The following is a 26,054-nucleotide window of genomic DNA, read 5'->3' as shown; positions in this document are numbered from 1 at the left end:
ACATTGGACAAGTATATTTGTATACTTCTGTTTTAAACTGAAACAAATCCAGGGCTAAAAGGAATGGATTGATTGCACTAGTCATTCTTCTATAACTTTCCAACATATGCTGGAGTAAACAGATTGTAATTTGGGTAATTTTTCTAACTGCAAATAGGAACATACTTGTGTATTGGCAGGGTGGTTACGAGGTCCCTAGAAGTGATGAATTTGAATTTTTCTTGGTTTTATATATAGTATTAGGTTTTTTCTCATGCTTTGTGTGAATGACACGGGTGAATTTTATCCTACACCCACTAGGTTATCGATATGTAATTTCAGTAATTTTGATTTCAAAAGATATTTTAAAGAAATGCAATGATTTCATTTGTGTATTCAGTAAACACAATATTCTAATGGAATTCTGCATTTGTGGTTTACCTATATAGATTCCATGAAGTGTTAGTGGTGTGACATCAATTGTCCTCAAGCAGAGGCTTTAGTTTTACTATTTTTGGAAGCAAATACTTTCTTCCAACATTTTTGAGTTCCATGAAAAATTTGAAAGTCCTAATAGTATTCAATTATGGGTTCAAGAGGGACATAGTATTCAATTATGGGTTAAAGAGATCCACACTAAATGATCTATCGGCCTTATCTTCACTTAGTTTAAGACTATTCACTTGGAGAGCCTGCATGTGCCCCCACTTCAAGAGCATAGTAAAGTCATGTAGAACTTAGAGAAGCTATCTTTAAGCTTTTAGTGAAGAATGGAAAAATGTCTGGGTTCAATAACAACCAATCGAGCATTAAGCTTCCAATAATGCTAGATTTTAACCTGGAGCACTTTTGTGATTTGGAGGAGATGCCCCCTCGTATTTGTGACACATCTTCAGTTGTGAATTGGACTATTACTAACTGTCATTTCCTTCGAAAGTTACCTAATGACTTGGGGAACCTCAACTCTTTAAGAATGTTAAGGAAGGAAAGAAAGTACATTATGCTAAGTTCTCTTATGCTTTTCAAGTTTTTCTTGGATATCTACAACGTTTCAGGTAGGAAAGTACATTCTGTTAATGAAAATTTGTCTTGATAGAAAGGCCCAATTTCAAATTCTAATGCTTTCAAAAAACATTGTATAACTGTAATGTTTCTAAAAGGAAAGCATATTTTTTCAATTTAAGTATCATGATCCCATATTCCAACTTATTTTTCAGTAACCCATTAGGCTTTGTAGCTTTGAATAAATCCATGTCTTTTGATAAGATCCTCTTCCAAATTAGAACGCAGTTTCCTTTTGGCAATAGCCACATAAAATGTCTTGATTTTGTTATTGAGAAAATAGAGGTTGTGAAACAAGCTTGTGCCATACAAGGACTTGATTCATTGATTATGTATCAATTATGGCTCTTGATGTAACAATGTTTTGATTTTGTTGCTTGAAAATAGAGGTTAAACTTTACTATTTCACAAAATTTCTTACAATCTTTCCATAGGTATTGATTTGTAATCTCAGTGACTGAGGGATGACAGTAATGACAAAGGTAATATTCCATGGTTTGAAGTTACCCTCTTACTAAATATTTAAATATATCACCACAATTTAACTGTTAGTTAAAGGAATTGTATTTGATTTGTAAACAATTCATTGCTTGATTTATAGATTTTGATTTTTTCCCTTTTTTATTTTTTTCTCAGATTTGGTATGAGATATCTTCCAATATTTGGGTTCCCTAGTTTCCCCACCATAGCTATGAGGTTCAGATGCTATCATTAAATATTCTTAGAACGTTACAACTTTTCTAGTAAGTGTACTTTGAAACATTGTTGTTGCTTTTCCATGGTGTTAATGCAAATAAACACTACAACTAGTGCCATTATTTAGATTAAGTGTCGAAATCTAGGTGGTCTTGTAATGATGGAGTGATTGTTTTCTAGCTACTAAGGCCATATGCATTTTTATCTCTTGCGTTGTCCTGAGATATTCAAATTCAGAATAAGAATTGAGGTCTCGTTTCGACTGTAGATTGCAGTCAGTTTCTTGAACATAATATATAGTAGATTATATTTTACTAATCAACTGTGGATGTGATCCCTCGCAGGAAAGGAAATTCAAAGTGACTTTGATTTCACATTGATTTGTCAAAACATCCACACAGGAAAGGAGATTCAAAGTGACACTGATTTCACACTGATTTGTCAAAATGGAGGCAAGAGAAAAGGAAACTTTGTATTCAACAATGCTCTTAATTTCATATGTACATGCACAAACATATTAGTAGAAAATATTGAAGGGTTGCCTAGGTAATATTTTCCATTCCACTACATTCTTTACAGCTTGTAAATAAATAACTCGGAACAATTCATTACACTACTTGTTATTCTTTATTAATCAGTGGTTAAGATTTTGATATTGAACTGGCTAAGATTTTTCTTCCTTCTGTGAAATTGTGTGTTCTATAATGCTTCTTTTCCATTCACTATGTATAGCATATAAAGTGTGTCTAATGGAGTAGGAAGATTGGAAAGTCTTGTGATCCTTGAACTATGTTACAAGGCAGAAACCCAACGGGGCAGGGTAGGTGCATCCCCACAAAGGGGTCACAAATACCAAAGTTGGTATTGGCTAGTGCCTTGAGCTAGAAAATTTCCTTTACCCTTGTATTAACAGTGAATCTGGAGAGGATTCTAATATTATCTTTATAAGATTTATATTAGTTAAGGTTGATGAATAAAATTCATGAGACATGAGCTAGGATGTCCTTGCAAGGTGGTTGTTGATTATTGGAAGCTATGATGGCCATTATGTCAGGCTAGGTGGTCGCACTCCCTTGATCGTGAGCACGATTGTGATCAAGATGGAAGACTTCATAGTCTGGATTGATTGTTTAGCAGTGATAATTAGTGGGCTCATTCACAAAAGCTTCTATTTCACTAATCCTTTTTATAGAGTTGTCAGATTCAATTTCCAAAGGTTTTAATTACACTATAGAGTTCAGTTTTGAGAGAGTTGTGATTCACAGTGTTAAGTATAGCAGCTATGGCACTTGAATGAAAACAAGCATAGTAGATGTATCAGACTCTGTTATAAGCTTACTTGCATATTATAAGGGACTTGGTTGGCTTTTTTATAATTTTATAAACAAGTTCCATTTCGCAGAAATGTGAAAAAAACAGTGATATTGCCACCATGTGGCTCTTGTCATATATGGTTTTATACTTTTTCAAAAAATTCTCTAAGAGTTCACAATGCTAAGATTCACTAGGACCTTACAAAGTTTTATTATTTAGTGAAAGACTCACCAAGATCTTACAAGATTTTATAATTGAGTAAAATATTCGCCATGCCTAGTGAGAGATTCGCCAAAAAATTATATATACATATTATATTATTGATAAAATCACCTTCCATTTTTCCTATATACCATGGAGATTCGCCCATTTATTATACATATAAATTTAGGGGGGGTTCATAAAATTTTCCCTGACTATATATACAAGTCAACTCAACCTCTTGGAAGATCATTCACTCATACAACACATCACATCGATTTCTGTGCCAAAACAAGATGATAAGACAACCAAAGTCAAAGGAGAGAGAAGGAAGTCAAAGGAGAGAGAGAGTTTTCTGCCTTGTTTCTGCATATGTGCAAAGATTCTGTGGCATCTCTGCGAAAATTACAGGGCCGAAAATCAGCCTTCACTGCAGGTCTGAAAAATTCTGTGATTTGACTAGATTTCAGAAGGGTTTGACCAGCGTTGACTTTTGTTGACTTTGACTTGATTGGAGGAGACATGGAGGAGGCTTGACTTGGATCTTTGTGGCATTTTTGGTCATGGTCTTGGGTCTTGGATATCTCATTTTGATCTGATTCTATAAGAGAAAGATTGTTGGGTTTTCCCCTTGTGGGGTTTTTCCCTGGCTTGGAGCCTAATTTCTAGTGTTCTTTGTATAATTACTTGACGAAAAAGATAATGTAAGTAATAAGAAGCCAACAAATATTCACAAGTAATTAATAACTTAAGAGAAATCAATCATTATCTTTTAATACTTGGTTTCTCAACATCATCAACCTTCATGCAATGCATATTCATAGCCACATTCACAATAGCCACACTTGATTCACTACAAGTAAAAACACAATTATTGCTCAAAAGAACTTGAATCATTTTCCATTCAAAACACATTTAACTAATATGAAGATTATTATTGATACTCAAAAGAACTCAGATCGTTTTTTGTTCAAAATGTAAAATTATTAACAGTAGAGATGAAAAGAAAAAATAACTAAATATAACAGATGGCCTTGCAAATGTAAAATTTCTACAAGTCACAACAGTACCTCCACACATTTCCTCCATTTTCCAACTGCAAGCAGATTGTCCAATAAAATATTGTAGGTTTCCAACGTTGGCTCTATACGATATTCTTCTAGCTTGTAGAATATCTGCATTAATTTTCACCATAAATGCAAGAAAACTATTATGCAAAGTTGCAAACCATATATTTATCTTATTTTAAACAATGGTAATCATATCATTGTGCTTCATATCATTAAAAATACCAAATCTGGAACTTTAATTCATAGATTTCATTCAGTGGAGCCAGGGTTCTATCCACTCATACTTGGAAACTTTAGTTGAAGATTCCATACGACAGATTCAGAGAAAATGAGTGCATGTATACAAAGTTTCCAATACATAAATACAATCTCCACTTAAATGGTAACACAATATTTGCCGAAGGCATGAAATCACTATACCATATCTTCTTTTCCCATTGAAAATGTTACCTAATAATGAATGAAAGCTCTTAGGCATGATCTACGCCTCATTGTATGAATGTTTTCTAGATAACTGAAATCATTGAGCCATCTGGGCATGCTGTCAATAGGCAGGCCTTAGGTCACAGGTTATTATCTGGTAGACTGGTAGAGTCCCCCAGGGTTACAAGCTTCCCTCCATCCAAGTATTCAGAAGAAGATAGTATCATGTATCTGTGTGTGTGTGTGTTGGGGGGGGAAGGGGGCTAGTGGATTAGCTCAATCAATTCAAATGCATTGTTTCAAGGAAAAATTAGATGTAAGGTCTCTGGTTTTTTCTAGTTAAGGTTCGTGTCCAACTGAGTCCTATTGGGATACCAATTACTATTGTGTCTGGCAGTTAAGTTGCCCTCCATCTAGATAGTCCAAGAAAAATGGGAGGATACAGCAAGTTGTGTATACATACATAAGAATAACATTATATGTTCAAAAAGTTCAAATATTACACAGAAATAATATTAGCCTAATATTAAATAAATAATATCATTGCTAATCTTAAAATAGTATTATCTTAATGTAAGAAAAATTTAAGGGTTGCAACAATAAAGTGATTTATTGTACTAAATATCTAATAACGAAAGTAAATTGAATGGATAAAGTCACACTTCCCTTGCAAAGATAAAGAGAAAGAAAAAAAGAAATTATATTAATGTCCACAAATGACCAAGATGGATTAGGACTCAAAGGTATGACCAACAATAATGGTAGTAAAAGGAATGCCTAAAGCATTCCCCACCTTATAAAAACAAAAAAGGGAGCTGTACCATAAAGAAAAGTTAAACCCTACCCGATTACATAACAGTAGCTATAAGAATGCAATTCTTGTGGAAGTTTTTATGGAATAAAATGGTAATTGTGAAGAGATCCTCTTGGATGCTAATTGCTAGATGTATTATTACTGATTTATACCTGTCAAAACTACTTCTTGAGGCAAAAGTGAGGGATTTATCGACCACAATGGATGTGAATTAGGTGTGAATGTTCCTTCCCCTAATTACCTTGTTCTTTTGTTATGGAAATAAATTTAGGTACATGTAATATCTTGTGAATATTTGCTTAGATTCTTTCTTAGTGAGAAAGAACATTCAGTTATAATTTCCAGCAAATGTGGGGCTGTTGTGGCATGCATTTCGCAATGCATTTAGCACCTAAAACATTAATAAAACAGCCCTCAAAGGTAGCCGATTTGACCCAATTTTCTCAATCAGAAACATAGACACTTGTCCTTCCCTTTCAATCAACTAAAAGTCCATAAATAAATAAAAATTATTTCTGTTTTACAATATGAAAATTAACAACAGAAAATACTTTATTTCAGAATTCCCCAAATCTAGGGATTAACCCCAAAATCATCATATTAAACTAGGCTTAGTTTCCCACATACAAATCCGCAACACAAATATGCAATAAATCTTAAAACCAGATTTGCTTGGAGTCCTAAAGCACCCTCATTTAACATCTTTATCTGGACTTAGCCTTACCCTAAGGATTCCCCATTGCACTATAGGATAGATAGCCTAAAGTTAGCAATAGAGCTACCGAGGTGATAGTAGGTAGTCTATCTAGGTTAACTTGAGGGTCTCACATGTACAGGTGGGACTTTCACATCTTAAGTGAGAACCTAAGAGGTGAAATGCTGTCATTTGGGAGCTTGGAAACATGGGGGGCACATGTGTTTAAGGTTGTAATTTATTATAAACATATATATTGTTAGTTTTTGGTAGCGTCGGAAGTTCTCTAGCCCTGAAAATTGGTAGAGAGGCTAAGGCACATGAGTTCTAAAGAACCCAGAAACCGATTGGTGAAATTCCACCCGGATTGTATTTTATTAAAATAATTAATATTTTTAATGGGGTTCCTAAGTCTAAACTTACGAAAATTAAAATATTCATGGGTATTTAATTTTAATCAAAATATGGGTGACAATGATCTAGAAGGCGAATCAAGTCATGTTTTAATCTTAGCCGTTGATTAGAAACTTAATCTCGGTCGTTGAAGACTCAACATGAAAAGTATAAAATCGAGGCTTGGGGTTCATTTGGAAACACACGTAGAGAGAGAATTGATTTGGAGTTTGATTTCTGGGGCTAGGAAGCTGAGAAATTCAAACTAAGTGATCATTCAGCAGCAGAGGGGCAGAGAGAATCTGGGAGAAGGACTTTCTGGAGAATATAGATAGAGAGGCGGAGAGAGCCAACAGAGCAGAAAAGTTGCCTGTCATGCAGAAGCCGCAACTGCCAGGAATAGCCGGAACTGCCAGAACAACAAGGAAAGCTGACACAGAGGGAAGAAGTCGGAACTGCCGGAAACAGTCGGAACGGCCAGAAACAGTCGGAACTGCTGAAACAATCAGGAAAGCTGACGCAGAGGGCAGAAGCCAGAACTGGCGGGAACAGCCGAAATTGCCAGGAACTACCAGAACAGCCGAAATTGCCAGGAACTACCAGAACAGCCAGGAAAGCTAGCGCAGAGGGCAGAAGAGTTGACGCAGAAATAGCCAAGGTTAGCCAGTCTTGTGCCGAATCAGCCGGAATTCTACCAGGTGAAGTGAGATAAAACTCACTCAGAGTTTCCGCCAGTATTTTCTCTATAAAGGATTGCTAGATGAGCATCCTAGATTTGTATTCAGATATTTCTCCTGCATAATAATAAAACCCTCAGAGTTGCTGCAACGGTTTTCCCGCATTGGGTTTTTCCGAGGACTATTGTGTCCACAAATAAGTGTCTTATGTATCTTGTTATTTGCTCTGTTTTCTGTTTCATGAGATCAAATATTAAATTAGTATAGGTTGCAGAAGTAATTTGCTTCAGTATTCAAAAGAATAACTTGATAAATGTAATTTAAAATCAAGTAGGTGAAGTAGATTCGGATTTGCTGCAGTAGGGGTTCCTTCAGAGTGTAGGAATTTTCACATGGTATTGGAGTGTTGATTTTGAAACAGGAAGAGCATATCCAGTGTTGAACAGTGAGGTTGAAAGATGCACTTAGCAGTAGTTCAAACCCCCTTGGAGGGATTGCGCAGTCCTTGCCAAGAAGCTGATCTGAGGAAATCTCTCTGAGTGAGTCGAGAGAGAGGCACGATTTCTGAATCGTGAGCTTACAGAGGCAGAGGGAGTGACGCAGAGCCTCGGCACAGTGCTAGAAGGGCGCAGTTTATGCCGGGGCAGGAATCTGCTGGAAAAGAATGAAGACACATAGTAGGGGAATTTTCTCCTCGGAAAAGTTAAAACTTTCCACCAGAAAGTTCGAATTTCTCACTTGCTGGGCAGTTGTGCTAAGCTGTGACTAGAGGAGTCAGTTCGACAGTTGGGTGAGATGGCATCACATGGGCTCAAAGATCAAGACAGGTTGGACAGATCACTATGTCATATGGAAGACTAGAATCTTAGTTGCTCCGGAGGAATACGATCTCGAGGCCTACGTCAAAAGTGTTGTGGTTGTTCCTGCTGACAACAATCAGAAGAAGAAATACAAGGCCAAGCAAGGGAAGGCAAAGAGGTTGATTCTCAATGGAGTTCGAGATCATGTGGTCTCACCCTTACAGGGCAAAGATACAGCCCAGGAGATGTGGGAAGCCTTTTCGTCTCTGTATGAAAGCTCTTCCGAACAACGGAAGATGTATCAGCGGACTTTGATGCAGAAAGGAGAAGGGGTGACCCTCTATCTTCAGCGTCTTCAGGCCACTAGATACCAGCATCCTGCAGTGGGGTCCACTCAGCCAACCGCGATGGTGAGGATAGCCCTGAATGGAGTCTCAGTTGAATGGAAAGTTTTCGTCCAAAGCATATTGGGCAAAGAAAAACTACCTTCATAGGAGGAGATGTGGGTGACTCTTCAACAGGTGGCAGCAGTGGAAGTGGCACGAAGACGAAGGAGGAGGAGGAAAACGTAGCTCTAGCATCAAAGGGACAGCAAAAGCTGAAGTGAAAGAAGGACATTTCGAAGGTGAAATGTTTAAGTTGTGGGGAGATGGGCCACTATGCATCCTAGTGTCCTTTGAAGAAAAAGGACAAGGATGAGAAACATGATCCTAAGGCTGCTTCAGCAAAGATCGATGAGGATGAGTTTGCCATGAGTGCCCACGCATCTCCAGGAGGGAGATGGGGCGATATTGAGCTGTAGTCGGGAGGACTACAAGTGGACAAGGTCCTTGAGGAGTCCACCTCTTGGATCAATTCCTTGCTATGGGAGCCCAAGATTTAGCAGTAGCGAGATGGACTTAGTGTCAGATGATGCAATGGAGTATTTGGAGGACAGTTGCAGTAGTTGGGGACCAGAAACTGATCAACGCAGAGCAAGGTTGACAGCAATGCAGTTGGCACAGTGCAGAAGTCAACAGCAGCGCAGAAGACTCAGAGGGTCAGAATCAACAGCAGCCAGATTCCAACATTCATTGTATTATGTTGAACACAGTTAAGTTAAACTAATTTTGGATGTTTTTCAGTTGCTTCTCTCAGCAACTGAGTTGCAATACGGATGCAGTGTTAGCAATGGCAGTGCTAACAGCATAGCAAATGCAACATTTGAGAGGGAGTTGTAGTACAAATGCAGCAGTGGCAGTGGCAGTGTCATGGGAAGCAGTACAATAGCAGCAGCAGCACAGTGTTGGTGGCAGCGACATTGCAGAAAGGAGGTGCTTCAGAAACAGAGCAGCATGCAGGAGGAAATTGTTGCTAGAGCACTTTCCTCACTAAGAGAGAGTGTTAGTTTTTGGTAGCATCAGAAGTGCTCTAGCCTTGAAAATTGGTGGAGAGGCTAAGGCACATGAGTTCTAAAGAACCCAGAACCGTTTGGTGAAATTCCACCCGGATTGTATTTTATTAAAATAATTAATATTTTTAATGGGGTTCCTAAGTCTAAACTTAGGGAATTAAAATATTAATGGGTATTAATCAAAATATGGGTGAGAATGATCTAGAAGGCGGATCAAGCCATGTTTTAATCTTAGTCGTTGATTAAAGACTTAATCTCAGTCGTTGAAGACTCAACATGAAAAGTATAAAATGGAGGCTTGGGGTCCATTTGGAAATACACAGAGAGAGAGAATTGATCTGGAGTTCGATTTCTGGGGTTAGGAAGTTGAGAAATTCGAACTAAGTGATCATTTAGTAGCAGAGGGGAAGAGAGAATCTGGGAGGACGACTTTCCGGAGAATATAGACAGAGAGGTGGAGAGAGCCAGCAGAGCATTAAAGTTGCCTGTCACGCAGAAACCGCAACTGCCAGGAACAGTCGAAACTGCCAAGAACTGATGGAACAGCCGGGAAAGCTAACGCAGAGAGCAGAAGCTGGAACTGCCAGAAACAGCCGAAACTGCCAAAAACCGCTGGAACAACCAGGAAAGCTGACGCAGAGGGCAAAAGCTAGAACTGCTAGGAATAGTCGGGAAAGATGGCATAGAGTGCAGAAGAGGTGACTCAAAAATAGCCGAGGTTAGCCAGTCTTGTGTCGAATCAGCCAGAATTCTACTAGGTGAAGTGAGGTAAAACTCACTCAGATTTTACGCCAGTATTTTCTCTGTAAAGAATTGCTAGATGAGCATCCTAGATTTGTATTCAAATATTTTCCTACATAATAATAAAACCCTCAGAGCTACTACATTGGTTTTCCCGCATTGGATTTTTCCGGGGACTATTGTGTCCAAAATTAAGTGTGTCCTATGTATCTTGTTCTTTTCTCTGTTTTATGTTTCATGAGATCAAATATTAAATTAGTATAGGTTGCAGAAGTAATTTGCTTCAGTATTCACCTTTGCGACAAGGCTGTCCTCTATCACCTCTCCTTTTTCTCCTGGTTATGGAAGCTCTAAGCCGCCTAATTATCTCAGCTAAAAGGGAAGGAACTATCAGGGGCCTTAAAATATCAGATGAGTGTTTCCTTACACATCTCCTGTTCGTTGATGATGTCCTTATCCTTCTAGACGGCAGCATACAAGATACCTCTACTTTCAACAGGATCCTAAAGCTATTTGCTCATGCCACAGGGATGGAGGTCAATCGGGCGAAGTCTACTATTACATTGGTTGGCACCTCAGTCAATGAATCTTTCACAGCTAGCCAAGCTTTCCCTTACTCCACTCAGCCCCTGGACAGGGGGTTAAAATACCTCGGTTACTGGCTAAAACCCACCAACCAAAAGATTGCGGACTGGGTCTGGCTGGTCTCTAAAGTGGAAAAAAGGATAACCTGCTGGTGTTATAGATATCTATCCAGAGCAGGTAGATTAACATTGATCAAATCTGTTCTGGAAGCAACACCGGTCTTCTGGATGGCACTCGCCTGGATCCCTCGAAATATCCTTTCTAAGCTTCAGCATCTCTGCAACAGATACTTATGGGCGGGCAATAAAGAAAAGCGCACATTTGCATGGATTGGATGGAACAAGATTGCCCTACCCAAGAAATGGGGTGGCTGGGGTTTGAAGGATCTCCCCTCTTTTGCTAGTGCCCTGGCAGCCAAAATGGGCTGGGCCCTGCTGACCTCTCATAGCTTATGGACCAATATTACCTACCACAAATACATTTGGCCCCTCAACATTATGGAATGGGCCAGACTCCCATCATGGAACAAAACTGGCATATCTTCCATATGGAAAGCTCTCCTACACTCTCTTCCGCTCATCAGGAACAACATAGTATGGCGAATAAGGAATGGAGACAGAGCACGTATAGGAATAGACCCTTGGAGTGGTAGTGGTGGGAGACATCTGCTTCCACAAGCGCTGGTGGAATTCCTCACAGCTCATGGCATCAGGGTGATTGCACAGATAGCGGATCAAGAGCAATCTGATATCTTCCATCAGGCTTGGAAGACAGCCACCCAACTTAACCTCCCGCAGAGATGGCACACAGCTTGGCGCGAATACTGTGCGGCCCTGATGGAGTCCCACATCAGAATAATTGAGGGATCAGATGAACTTGTTTGGCATCAGGCTGACAGCGGGATATACACTCCAAAGGAGGGTTACATCCAGTTAATCAAGCAGAGGAAACCTGAAGTCTTAGACAGATGGTGGCAGAATATTTGGAAGCTAACAGCCTCGCCTCGATCGAAACTCTTTACATGGTGTGTCCTCAGGAACAGAATCCCCACGGGAGAACATCTTATGCGCCGTGCCCAATATGGACCGACGAGATGTGTTCTGTGCAAAGCCGATAGTGAAACTACAGAGCATCTATTCCTGCGATGCAATTCTGTACAGCTTGTATGGAATAATATAAAACCGTTTACACACTTCACAGGGGAATGGAGCGGTACTGATCTAATAAACGCTTGGATAGAATGGGACAAAAGACACAAGGGTTCGAAAGCGGCAAACTTGCCCATTATAGTTAACTGGTCCATTTGGAAAGCAAGGAACCAAATGATCTTCGAAGAGAAGGCCATCCACTGGCCCCTTATAGAGGCTGGCATTATCTCTGCTTTCAACGAGCTTCCGGATCTGCCTCCCCCAAAAATTCGCAGGCCAAACCCTCCACCCACCATTGATCGGGGTACCCCATGGGCATTTTTTGACGGAGCAGCCAATGTACAAAGCTGTGGGGGTGGTTTCATCCTGCACTTAACTGAAAATCACTCCTACATCATTAAAGCGGGATTGGGTGCTGGAACAAACAATTTTGCTGAGCTCATAACCCTGCGACACCTGCTACACTTTGCTTTAAGCCATCACTGCACTAGCATCAACATATTTGGGGATTCACAGATTATCATAAATTGGTTCAATAATATTTCTACATGTCACATGCACACACTCAGCGTCATTCTTGATGAAGTCTTTCAGCTCAAAGAGGCATTTAACCATATCACTGTTTCACACATCTACAGGGAACATAACCAGGATGCTGACAAATTTTCCAAGGAGGCCGCGCTGATGGAACAAGGATATTGGGAGATATCCGAGATTTTGGACCAACAGGAACAAAAATTTTATCATCGCCCATATATAGACCCGGGATACCCTACAGTGGGTCTACATGCGACTTAATTTATATCAGCAGTATGACAGCAGCACTATATATGACAGTTTTTTGTATAAATTTTTTTGTAACAGACTGAAGGATGCCAATAAGGCATCAAAATCTATACAGCCTACACAGCACAAATCTGAGCGGTAAAACCAAACAGCATACTCATGCAATTTTTTGTAAAATGTACAGAGAATCAGTGAACATGGCATATGCGATAAGCATCTACATATGTAATCTTTCATATTAATGAAATGTTACGGATTTTTCCAGTGGAAAAAGAATAACTTGATGAATGTAATTTAAAATCAAGTAGGTGAAGTAGATACAGATTTGCTGCAATTGGGGTTCCTTCAGAGTGTAGGAATTTTCACATATATAGCCTTATAGATATAATGTTTTTAATAGTTATAAATTGGTATATAACCTTTTAATATATTATAAATGTATTATTTATATATTCATTATATATATTATTATCAGCCCCAAGGGTTAGCTCAATTGGACGAGTCCCCGTCGTTAAAGCATCTTTGCTATTGAGAGGTCACAGGTTCAATTCTTTCAACATTCTCGGGGTCAAGTGTCATGGTTGAACCAACAAGAAGTGATCCCTTCGGGTGGATCTGCCTAGTACAAATATTTCATGGAAATAGCAACGACCAATCTCCAGGGTCCGTGAATTACATTTAAAAAAAAAGTATATATATTTATTATTAATATATTATTTTTAATATATATATATAACTTTATATATTTCATATACATCTAGTCAATGTTAACGAAACCAGTGGAACCAACTGGTCCAACCATTTTGTTGCCTAAACCAGTTTGACAGGTGGCATGAAACTAGAAAAGGTTGGTTCGATACTGAGTCGGTCTTCTTTCACCAAACCAATCGAACTTGCACATAGCCAGCTAGTTCTATACAATGCAACCAAGGACCCTTCAAATGCAAATTTTAAATTAAAAAAAAAAAACCAAAATTTATAAGTGGGACAGCCTAATATTCAACCCTATGGCCCTACTAATGCTATGTAATTAATGGTAATGTTAAATTCTTAAAGTAAAAGTAATGTTTTACTTAAAATTTTAGCGTACCATTTATTGTTTCAGGATGTTTGAGAGTGGTTCCAACATCATTGGATTCCATATGGAGAAAGTAGAATTTTAGATCCCACTCAAAATCCAACAGACTTGATGGTTTTTAGGATTTCAAGGTTGGGGGGGCTGCAACATTTCCATTGGATTAGGTCATCTATGAGGGTATGGAACTAGCATTTAATCAAGAACACCAAGCTCTCTATGTACCTTGATGTTAGCGGCATTGATTGTTGAACTCCTCTATCGTGACCCTAGTAAAAATGCATCCATCACTCAAACAAAATCATGATTTGACATGTTAAGATTTATGTATGTTATTTTAATGCTTAGAGTGTGATATGGATGATGAGGATCCCAATATAGGTAATGATTCTCATGATATGCAGGTATTTGTATTGCACTAAGTGCTATTTTGGTTATATGCAGTCTTGCTATATAAATGAGAAGTATTTCATATTTGTATATAAATGGTTTGGATATATATATATATATATATATATATATATATATATATATATTTGTTGACCAGTTTTTTAGTCCAATGTTTTCTGATTCTAATCTAGTTCTAAATGGGTTCCCCAAGGTCAATTGGTTTGATGATTGGTGCAGTTCTAATAACATTGCATCTAGCTATTATGTATACACAAAATTTTAATCAAAAATTTTAATATGATATAATTAATATAAATTATAAAGTTCATGGATATATGCTTCTATATTGTTTTGATACACAATATGAAATTAAAATGCACCCTCATCGTGTCATGACCTTATTTCCCTTTAACCTGTATCTCATGTCAACACTCCTTTCACTCCAACCTACAACTATGTAAACATCCCTCAACTTTGACATTCCCTTATATGTAACCGTGCCCACCCTCCTCTAGCATGTAAGAGTACACACATCAAAGTCGCTAAATTGTTGGTTTTTGTAAGGGCATGGGAAAATACCAAGGATAGTTCCACCTTCAAAATCAATGTGTTGGATCTCCTCTATTGAAAATTACAAGCTATAGAAGAGTAGTGATATCCTTGGTCCTGGCCAAATTTGCATAATTATTTGGCAAATACTTTAAGGTTCCCCTTAATTCAAATTTCAAAGCTAAGATTAGGTGAACTCGTTAACAAAGGTCTAGAATAGTTGGTGGGTATAGACAACAAATTAGCACTCAAATTTGGTACACAATGCACATCAATGATCACATTTTTCTAACATTCATTCTGACCACAGCCAACAACAATAATTGCATAATCATCTACAAAAAATATGTATTCTTCTATGGCTTTACTCAATGAACAGAAGAGAGAAGCATCCCTAGCAATATGATGGGTACAACCAAATTCGACTATCCACTCATTTTTACAAGTATGAGCATGCAATACCCAAGAAGTGTTGAATTTTGTGTAGCATCAGGAGGTATTTCGGCATGCCAAGAGGCCTCTTATGTCAGCTTAGAAAAATTATGAAAATTAAAATAAAATAAATTTTATTTTTTGCGTTTCATGTAGTCTCAAAAGGGACAAGTCGACCATGTTACTGCTCAAACTATAAGGGGTTCTAAAAGGGGGTCCTCGAAGGGCTACCAGTGACCACTAGGTCAAGGGCAACAATGGAGCTATAGCCCACTGTCACCTCGGTAAGGCTCCCTACTCTTTACGGACTTTCACCGATGGGAGGAGACCCGTTATAATAAGGATCACGAAAATGAATGGATCAATGATAGGATGAGAGGTGATCCTAAAAGCCTATTCACAAGAGGGTTAGATATAAGGCTTGCTTGCTTTGAAAGCAAGATGAAAGGCTCTCTAGGAAGGGCTTAAGGGAATTCTAGGAGCTAGGGTTTGAGTATATGACTTGTTAAGAAGATTCTTAGCTCCTAAAATCCTTGTAAGAAACTTGGCTTCCAAGTGGTCTTTGTGAAATTGACTTCAATAAGTTGTGGGACCACACAGGACCAAGAGAACCCGAGGTTAGGTCAAGGAAATGGGGTTGGGAAACCAATGATGTTCTTGACCTAATTAGGGAGGAGAGGGGGATCAAGGAAGGAATTTTCAATGAAAGGTAATGCAATGATCCTAGTGAGGTTTCTAGCAAAGGGAAACCTAGGGCAAGGAACAGTCCCCAAGCTAGGGCTTGCAATATCTTGAGATCCCACCGTCAGATTTGCTTGAAATTTCGAGGGCCTCTAGAGCAAACTTCAACGCAGTTGTGGACCAAAAATCAAAGTATTTGGATGGCTAGATTGTGAGATAAGAGATGCCCTAGGTGACCTATGTAGGTTAGGCCTAGAAAGAAAGAGAGAAGGTGAGAAAAATATGCTTTAAGGTGATCACCTATTGAGGACCACTGCCTAATCCTTTGGTGAGATTGGAGTCAAGAGTAATTATGACTATGGACATTGAACTTTCTATGTCAAGGAGGCCTCAAAGACAACTTCGCATAGCATTAGGGTAGCAGCAAAAGCAGCTTCAAGAATTTTATACTTCGTTTTTCAAAATTGATGGCTTATCAAGATGAATTTCAATGAAGAAGAATCTCTAGGAACATTCATTCATAATACATGGCCCATACATGAAGCATCACTATCTAGAAACCGAATTTCCACAACCTCGCATAAATGGATGCAGTAAATTAGCCCTAGTATAGAGAAATCCTAGCAACAATGTATGTGACAAGAATAGAAAAGAAAATAACATTAAATTGTACTTACATGTATTAAGAGTATAACCAGCCATCAAGAATTTGCCAATCAAGAAGCTCCAAGAAAAGAGAGAATAATCCAAACATCAAAATTCATTCCATGCTCTGAAATTCGTCCTCCAAGAAGGATAGAAAAATTCTCAAGAGAGATACAAGTCCAATCCAAGTGATGATGCTAAAATGAATCCTCGTCACTTCTATTTATACACTTCTAATGAGTTTGATTTAGCTACTTGGGCCTACATTAGCCCCTAGAATAAAATAATGTGCAAAACAACTAACTTTTGGTGACAAGCCCACCAAACTAGCTCATAAACAAAAGAATAAGCCTCTCAATAGGTTGAATGATCAATAATACATGTCGTTGGGCCTTCTAAGAAGCCTGATGAAGTCCATAAGTGCCACAATGATGAGTAAGACTCCCAAAAGTAGTAAGCAAAGGGTTGGCCCCTTGTTCTCCAAATAATAAATCTATGGTGCTCACAATGGGTGTGAGGGCACACAAGTAACCTCATGGGTCTCCAAGTAGATCGAAGATGCCTGTAGACCATCTGTAAGGGCTCAAATGATGGTGTAAGTGATGCCACATTAGCATACAAGTCTTGGGTCATCTGCCAAGTGCATGGTACAATTGTGGGGTCGGCTAGGCATGGTGAACCAGGTGCATCTTCCTCGTCCAATAGGTGAATCTCGAGCAATCTATGAACATCTCTAGGGATCCATGGAGTGTTGTCTACTATTGTGGAGGCCCATGGCTCTCTACACACACTCTACATGTGCCAATGTAGCCCTTTGGAGGGTTAAGACGTCATATAAGGAGACCAAACCCAAAATGGAGACCATCTGCAATCCTACATAAGATCCAATGCGTCCCCTAGCCTTCTAGTACAACAAGTCATTTAAGGAAATCGAGTTAAAGAGGTTACAAACCATGGACAACAGGTGGGCACTTCATAATGGCATGTCCTTCCATAGTGAGCTTTGGCATGTGCTAATGTCACCAAGCTCCAAATGGGGTTAACCAAACACCCTATTTGGTGGTTTTTACTTTTAAAGGGGATAGTATGTCCAAGGTACATCCTTCAAAGGGTGGTGGCGTGTGACAAAGAGATGAATGGAGTAGCGAATGAAAGGGGCAGCCCTGGGCCACATGTTGGTGTACAAGGGTAGCTAGTAAAAGGGAAGCCCACACTTGGGTATATAATGTAAAGGAGGGAGCAATCGTGGTGCATGATGTGCCCCGACCTTGATTTTTCCACCCTTCTTTATATGCCTTTTGTCTTTTATGATTTTTCTTTGATTAACTGCTCAGGGCTCAAGGTATAAGAGTATAGCAGTGGATATCCCCTTTAAGGTAGGGCAGTTCATTAGCCACCAGGGGTTGGGACAATCATGGGTTCCGGAATGATAAAGGAGGCCCATCTAGGGCCTATAGGAACCAAGGTGATGGCCATGATAATGAGGCAGAGCTCATGTATTGGCTTTTTCCCATGTGCTAAATGTGTTTGTCCCAGACATCTTTTGCATTTTGTGGTACATTTTCCTGTTGAATGTGGTCAATTATGCTTTTGCTTTTCCTTTAAGCTACATCAACCTTCAAGGCATCATTCCTGGCTCGACCCCAAGGTGTGCGCAAGGGGAAGGGAGGCCAACCCTACATGGACCCAGTGAGGAAATGTGGACTTGGGTGGGAAGAATAATGAATGGGGCTATAATGAATGGAAGGGGAGTAATGTATGTGGATGAGGGGAGTAATGTATTCCACATTGAAAAGGAGAAGTGGGAAATCATTGGTCCTTAATTTGACTGTGCTCCCATTTATGACACCGATAAGGAGGATGAGGTTGACAATGGTCCTCCCTTTCTCCCAAGCATTATTTATGAGGACACATCTATCGATACCCTTGGGAAGGAGAATTATCATTTTCCCTTGCATGAAAAGGAGCAGTTGGCGATGATTAACTCTCCTTTTTGGGAAGACCCGATCTTTGGCAACAACAATGATAAGATTGATAAGGCCCTTGCTCATACCTACCTTCCTTATGATTCTGGGAGAATGTTCAAATCACTTGAGCCTCTAGAGTTGGATTTTCAGGAAAAGGATCTCGTTGAGACTTCACCTTCCCCTTTTCCCTTTTCTATTGTGTTGAAGTTTCTAAGTCTACCAGTTAGAAACCCTCCATGCACGTTATATGATTTATTCCTACCTACTTGTTCCGTTACTTAACAAGTTATTTATAATGTAAATACTGAAAATAAACACTAGTGCATGCTCAACATTACAGATCAACAACTGAAGGAAACAGAAACAATCACACCAAATGACACCGTTATTTTTGGATCAATGTCCCTGGAAAAACCCAATGTGGGAAAAATAGTGCAGCTATCTGAGGGTTTTCTTATTAAGCAATATCAAAGTACAATCTGGGTGCCAAAACTGGCCAACCCAACAAAGAATTTCCTTGGCAGTAATACCTCTCAATTTGAGACAAATCTCCGGGTTGAAACCCCGGATAATCCTTCCGGCTGCTCCTCAGCACCAATCTGCCCCAGAAACCCCAGCGTCAACCTCTCTCTAGACTGCGTCAGCCCTTCTCTGCCTAGCACTGGCCCTGCGTCACCCCGAATGGGTCTGCATCAGCCTTAGGAGGCCCTGTGTGAGCCCTGGCTGGCTCTGCGTCACTCTCCCCGACTACTACGCTGCTCTCCCGGCACTATCTCTGCCTCTCTATCTCTCTGTACTCAATGCCCCTCAGCTGCAACTCCCGATCACTAATTGTATCTCTCTTAGCAAACCCCGCTCTAGAGAATAGAATGACTGATCACTCTGGTATATTCTCCAAGTGACCCTCAAGCTCCTTCTTATACTTTTCTCGTTGCCATATGAACGGCCAAAATTAAGTCCCTAATCAACATCTAAGATTAGATCTAGCTTGATCCATGTCTTTTGGACCATTCTATCACAAATTCATATTAATACACATTAATATTTTATTTTCCCTAAGTTTAGACTTAGGGACTCCACTAAAAATATTAATTATTTTAATATCTCCTGAGTTGTTTAGAATCTGCCCAAACCCTTTCTGGGTATTGGAGATCTCATGTGCCCCAACCTCTCCACCAAATTTCGTGGCTAGATCACATCCAATGCTACCCCAAATCAACACTCCCTCTTAGCAAGGACTGTGCTCTAACAATACTCCTCACTGAGTATTACTCTGATCATCCGGCATCGGTACCTGTGTTGATGCTAGGCCTTCCTGCCCAACATCCTCTGCACTATTGCATCCTGTACTGCTGCCCATGGTTCTACCACTGCCACTGTTGCATCTGTACGACAGCTCCCTCTGCATCCGTGTTGCTACTGGTCCTTTCTCCCAGCACTGCATCTGCACTGCACCTCCTCTCATCATGTTGCATCGTGCTACCCACTGCTGCACTACAACTCAGTTACTGAGAAGTAAGTAACTGATCTCCCAACTTTGACATCCCTGTTGGGCTAGAGACCCTCCTGACACTGAACCTCCCTCTGTCGCTGACAAGTGCTCCCTCTCTGACCTCTGCGCTGTTGCAACAACTCCTTGCATCTCGCACCATTGCACACCTCTCTGTGCCATCCTACACTGGTGCAACACTCCTGTGCCTCTCGCATTGCCACAGCATGCTAGCTTAGCGCAGTCTCGGGACTCCTACAATGTAGCTCTCTCTGCCGCTCTATCCGCATCCGTCTCTACCTGACTCAGCCAGCCTTGCTACTCCTCTTCAGGGCTCCCATAGCAAGGTCTAATCCAAGACGTTGGGTACCTCGAGGATCCTGCCCCTCATCGCCTTTAGTCCGCCTGACTACAGCTCTATGTCTCCCCACTTCCGCTCAAGTGGTGCGTGTGCACTCATGGGCCATGGCACAGTCATCATCTGTCAAAACTTCCTTCTCTACCCTTATTGGCGCTGCCTTAGTCTTGGAAGACTCTCCCTTACTCTTCTTCCTTGGACACTGGGTCGCATAATGACCCAGCTCCCCACAGTGGAAGCACTTGATCCTCGAGAGATCCTTCTTCTTCCGCTTCTCCTACTTTCCCTCAGATGCTAGGGCAACATCGTCCTCCTCCTACTTGACTTTGATCCCCATGCTGCTGCTACCCGTCTTCGACTGTAGTCTGATCCCTTCCTAGCAAAGAGTCGCCCACATCTCATCCCAAAGTGGAAGTGTCCCTCAGCCCAGTATACTATGGACAAATACTTCCCAGTCTTCTGAGACTGCATTCAGGGCTGTCCTCACCATCAACTCCTGATCTGGCGTGGCTTCTATAGCAGTCAACTGATCTCGGATCTCGTTCAGTCCTCCGAGGAAAGTGCCGATCGGTTCTCCCTTCATCTGATACGACCTCAATTGATTCTCAAGTAGCATTCTTCTCTGCACAGAAGTATGATGGTACAATTTCTTGAGGGCCTCCCACATCTCATATACCATTTCCTTCTCGGCAACGTGTGGTACTACATGGTCCTTGACCCCATCAAGGATGATGCTCTTGGCCCTCGCCATTTCCTCCTCGTACTTGTCATTATCATTGGAGTCGACTAGGATAGCTATAACCTTCAAGGCGAAGTTCTTGACACGATTTCTGTCAAGTACGGATAAGATTCTGGCCATCAAGACTGCGAAGTTCGATGCTCCGTCTAGTCTATCCTGGCCTCTTACTCCATGTAGTGCCATGATGCTCTTCTACTTCCCTCCTGGAAGTTCTCTGTTCGACTCCTCTGAGTCTCTACTTCTCGCCTGGAAGTTCTCTTCTGGACTCCCTCTGAGTCCTGATTTCCCTCTTGGAAATCCTCCTTCCGCTGCCAAGATGCCCCCTACTCTGATTGTCTTGTACAACTGCACCACTGATCCAGGTTCCTTGGCTAGAAATCCTCGGTAGAAACTCCCTCCTCTTGGCCTTGCTCTGTCAGGTACTGTTCTGACTACAGTACCTCACCAACTCCACTCTGCAATATTCCCACAGCCTTCTAAACCCCAGCAACCTGAAGGTGAGAGCTCCTAGGCTCTGCGCAATCCCGGCACCAGCAACCCGGCCTCCTCAGCCAACTGCGTCAACCCTCCCAGCTTCTGCGTGGCTCTGTGTGAGGCTCCCTTTGCCTTCCTTAGCCTCTGCGCTGCCTCTTCCCGGCTCACCCTTGATGACACAGGCACTGCGTCACCCTTCCCTTGTTGCTGCTCCGCTAGAAACAACTTCTATCACCTCGAGACAACTATTTTCTGCTGCTATTGCTCCGCTCAGTTGATGTCCTCAGTCCTCTTGAGATCTGCAATCACGCTCTGATACCATGTTGAAGTTTCTAAGTCTACCAATTAGAAACCGTCCATGCATGTTATCTGATTTATTCCTACCTACTTATTTCGTTACTTAACAAGTTATTTACAATGTAAATACTGAAAATAAACACTAGTGCATGCTCAACATATTACAGATTAACCATTGAAGGAAACAGAAACAATCACACCAAATGACACTGTTATTTCTAGACCAATGTCCCCGGAAAAACCCAATGTAGGAAAACCAGTGCAGCTATCTGAGGATTTTCTTATTAAGCAATGTCAGAGTAAAATCTGGGTGCCAAAACTGGCCTAACCAACAGAGAATTTCCTTGGCAGTAATACCTCTCAGTTTGAGACAAATCTCCGGGCTGAAACCTAGGATAATCCTTCCGACTATTCCTCAGCACCAATCTGCCCCAAAAACCCCAGCGTCAGCGTCTCTCTGGACTACATCAGCCCCTCTCTGCCCAGTGTTGGCCCTGCGTCACCCCAGATGGGTCTGCATCAACCTTAGGAAACCCTGCGTGAGCCTTAGTTGGCTCTATGTCACTCTCCTTGGCTACTGCGCTGCTCTCCCGGCATAATCTCTGCCTCTTTGTTTCTCTATACTCAATGCCCCTCAGCTGCAACTCCCGATCACTAATTCTATCTCTCTTAGCAAATCCCGCTCTAGAGAATAAAATGACTGATCATTCTGGTGTATTCTCCAAGTGACCCTCAAGCCCCTTCTTATACTTTTCTCATTGACATATCAACGACCGAGATTAAGTCCCTAATCAACGACTAAGATTAGATCTGGCTTGATCCATGTCTTTTGGACCATTCTAACACAAATTCATATTAATACACATTAATATTTTATTTTCCCTAAGTTTAGACTTAAAGACTCCATTAAAAATATTAATTATTTTAATATCTCCTGAACTGTTTAGAATCTACCCAAACCCTTTCTAGGTATTGGAGATCTCATGTGCCCCAACCTCTCCACCAAATTTCGTGGCTAGAGCACATCTGCTGCTACCCCAAATCAACATATTGTTCATCATCTTGAGTCTTCATCAAGTGATTCCCTCACCCTTTGTCATATGATCTCAAGTGATCGTGAGCCCTTTCTCCCTTCCGAGTATAGTGTCGAGGAAGAGCCCCTCATTGATTATACTTTACCTCCTTGGATACACCCTCAGGGTTTTGATCACTCCATGATCCCCCCTCTCCAATGTAACCATCACCTTGAGCAACCTATTTGTTGCACTCCTTTCCCTCACCCTTCATTCCCCTCATCACAACCTTGTGGCATCTACAAAGCATAATATTATAAATAATGATTGTGATAGGGAGTTCTTGAGAGTAATCTTCCATTCCACCATTGTGTACTTAGAGGGAAAGCCCTGCACTTCTAGAATGACCTATTATTCTTCTCCCACAGTTTCCTTTTACCTCCAATGGAGATCACATTTTCTCACCTCCCACCCTCTTCATCCTCCATGAGATTGTGCCCAAATTCGCTTTGGGATTTGCTATATGAGTAATCATATTAGCAGGAATATGTATATTGATATGATGATATGTTTGTTGCATTGGCTTTAATATTACACTTAGTATTGGCCTTACTATATGTTAGGGTAGGATGCATTGCATGCTCATTTCCTCATTAGAACTAACATCATATGATATTTCTCATGGTAGAGTAGTTGCATTTAGATAAAATTTGCATATTTTATTTTTCTGTTGATTTTACGGCCTAACACTAAGCATGGGTGATCATAAGAAACCGTGAAAAACATGTTGCCCCGTCGGTTCAATCATTGATATGTGCAGGTAACAAGTCTGTGGTAACCAAGAGATTGTTGGAGTTCTCGTGACCTCCCGTTCGAGTAGCTTCGTCCACCTCTTTGAGAGATCACGTCCCAGTTGGAGCCAGATGTTACCCACCTTTTTGTGGGTGATATCCCTAGGAGAAATTTTTTTCCATGATGGTCCTTAGTCGGCAGCTAGCAGCCCCTTGCAGCCACCAACTAACTCGTTGTGCCATTTCTCCGCCACCTGAGCCATCCATGTGGTCCCTCACCCATCTGCCATGATCGTATGTTTGAAGGTGGGCCTCCCAAACCTAAAGGTATGTCTTGTCATTTGGTAATTAAGTATTGTAGTTTGATTATCATGAATACTTCTGGGCAGGGATTCAGCGCAAAGAATGGCCTAGGTCTATGCTCTTGTCCCTTAGACCCCTTTTGGATATTAACCTTGGATTCTAGTCCCGTGGGATCTCTTTTACTACCCATTTGGCTTTAGGGATGGTATTTCATGGGAAACCCTGATTTTGGTTGCGTGGTCTTGCTCACTCATCCACATATATTGCCCCATTTCCATTCATTATAGCCCTATTCATCATTTCTCCCACCTGGGTCCACATTCCGCCACTGGTTCCACATAGGGTTAGCTCTCCCCTCCCCTTGCTCACACGTTGGTTCAAGCCTAGAATGATGCCCCAGAGGTTGATACAGCTAAAAAGAAAAGCATAATTGGCCACATTCAACAGGAAAATGTACCACAAAATGCAAAAGATGGCCAAGACAAATATATTTACCACGTGGGAAAAAGCCAATATATGAGCTCTAGCCCATCATCATGGCCATCACCCTAGTTCCTAAAGGCCTTAAATGAGCCTCCTTTATCATTTAGGAACCCATGATTGTCCCAACCCCTGGTGGGCAATGAGCCGCCCTACCTTAAAGGGGGTATCCACTACCATATCTCACTAATCATGATCTTACCCCTTGAGCCCCGAGCAGTTAATTAAAGAAAAATCATAAAAAGGCAAAAGGCATCTAAAGAAGGGTGGAAAAATCAAAGTCGGGGCACCTCATGTACCACGATTTCTCCCTCTTATATATTACATACCCAAGTGTGCACTTCCCTTTTACTAGCTACCCTTGTACCCCAGCATGTGGCCCAGGGTTGCCCCTTTCATTCCCTACTCCATTCATCTCTTTATCACTTGCCACCACCTTTAAAAGGATGTACCTTGAATAGTATCCCCTCTAGAAGTAGAAACCATCTAATAGGATACTTAGTTAACCCCATTTGGAGTTTAGGAGACATTGGCACATGCCACATCCTAAAGCCCATTATGGAAGGGCAGGCCGTTATGAAATCCCCACCTATGGTTCATGATTAGGTAAACTCACTTACTCGATTTCTCTAATGACCTGTTGTACTAGAAGGCTAGGGGTCGCATTGGATCTTATGCAAAATTGCAGATGGTCTCCATCTTGGGTTTGGTCTCCCCATACGGGGTCCTAATCCTCCAGAGGGCTACAATGGCACATGTAGGGTGAGTGTTGAGAGCCATGGGCATCCACAACAGCAAATTGCACTCCATGGATCCCCACAGCCATTCAGAGATTGCTCGTGGTTCATTTATTGGATGAGGAATATGCACCTGATCCATCATGCCCAGCTGGCCCCAAATCTACACCATACACTTGGCAGATGATCCAACCAACCCCTTGTCCACTTCTTTTGAGGGTACTATTCTTCATTGTGGCACTGATGGACCTCATTAGGCTTCTTAGATGGCCCTACGACATGCATAGATTATTATTCGACCTCTTGAGAGGTTTTCTTTTTCATTTATGAGCTAGTTTGGTGGGCTTGTCACCAAAAGTTGTATTATTAGAACATTATTTTATTTTTGGGGTTTATGTAGGCTAAGGAGGCTAATTCGAACTCCTAAGTTGTGTATAAATACAAGTGAGATGAGTTCATTTCTCATCATCACTTTGGTTTGGATCTCTTATCTCTCTTGAGATTTTTGCATGAATTGGAGCTTTATGGATGAGTTTTGATGTGTGAATATTGGCCTATCTTCTCTTGGAGGTTCTTTATTGTCAATTGTAAATGGTTGGATATACTTTATTACATGTGTTGACCACTACGTGTCAACAACCCATAGCAGTACACCCCCTTTTCGGCAAAAGGATAGCGCCTAATCGATGTGTCTGTGTCGTCTAGCTATCATCATCAACTTGAGGATCATGTTATAATGTAAACCCATTATGCATGTATATGATGTAAATAATCCCAACAAATCTGTGTCATGTATGTAATTGCCTAGGTAAACCTACTTTTCTGGTGACGATCTACATTCCGGGAGGTTTTTTGTCT

The 26,054-nt window shown here is 40.8% G+C and overlaps 1 protein-coding gene across 2 annotated transcripts in view; it reads right to left on the bottom strand.

The window, feature by feature from the left end:
• The window catches only part of EMB2654 (Tetratricopeptide repeat (TPR)-like superfamily protein), a 487,353-nt gene that overhangs the window by 147,874 nt on the left and 313,425 nt on the right, over positions 1-26,054 (bottom strand). For both annotated transcript variants that reach the window (XM_089432755.1, XM_089432756.1), the window contains exon 8: positions 4,323-4,427. In XM_089432755.1, the coding sequence (XP_089288881.1) occupies positions 4,323-4,427 (105 nt within the window). The remainder of the gene's footprint in view (positions 1-4,322; positions 4,428-26,054) is intronic.

The sequence above is a fragment of the Pinus tabuliformis genome, chromosome 5_1, assembly GCF_031772625.1.
Source record: "Pinus tabuliformis cultivar Carrire ecotype Pingquan chromosome 5_1, CPIR1, whole genome shotgun sequence".
NCBI lineage: Eukaryota > Viridiplantae > Streptophyta > Pinopsida > Pinales > Pinaceae > Pinus > Pinus tabuliformis.
Note: the sequence above shows the minus strand (reverse complement) of the source record. Positions and strands in the feature narration are given on the sequence as shown.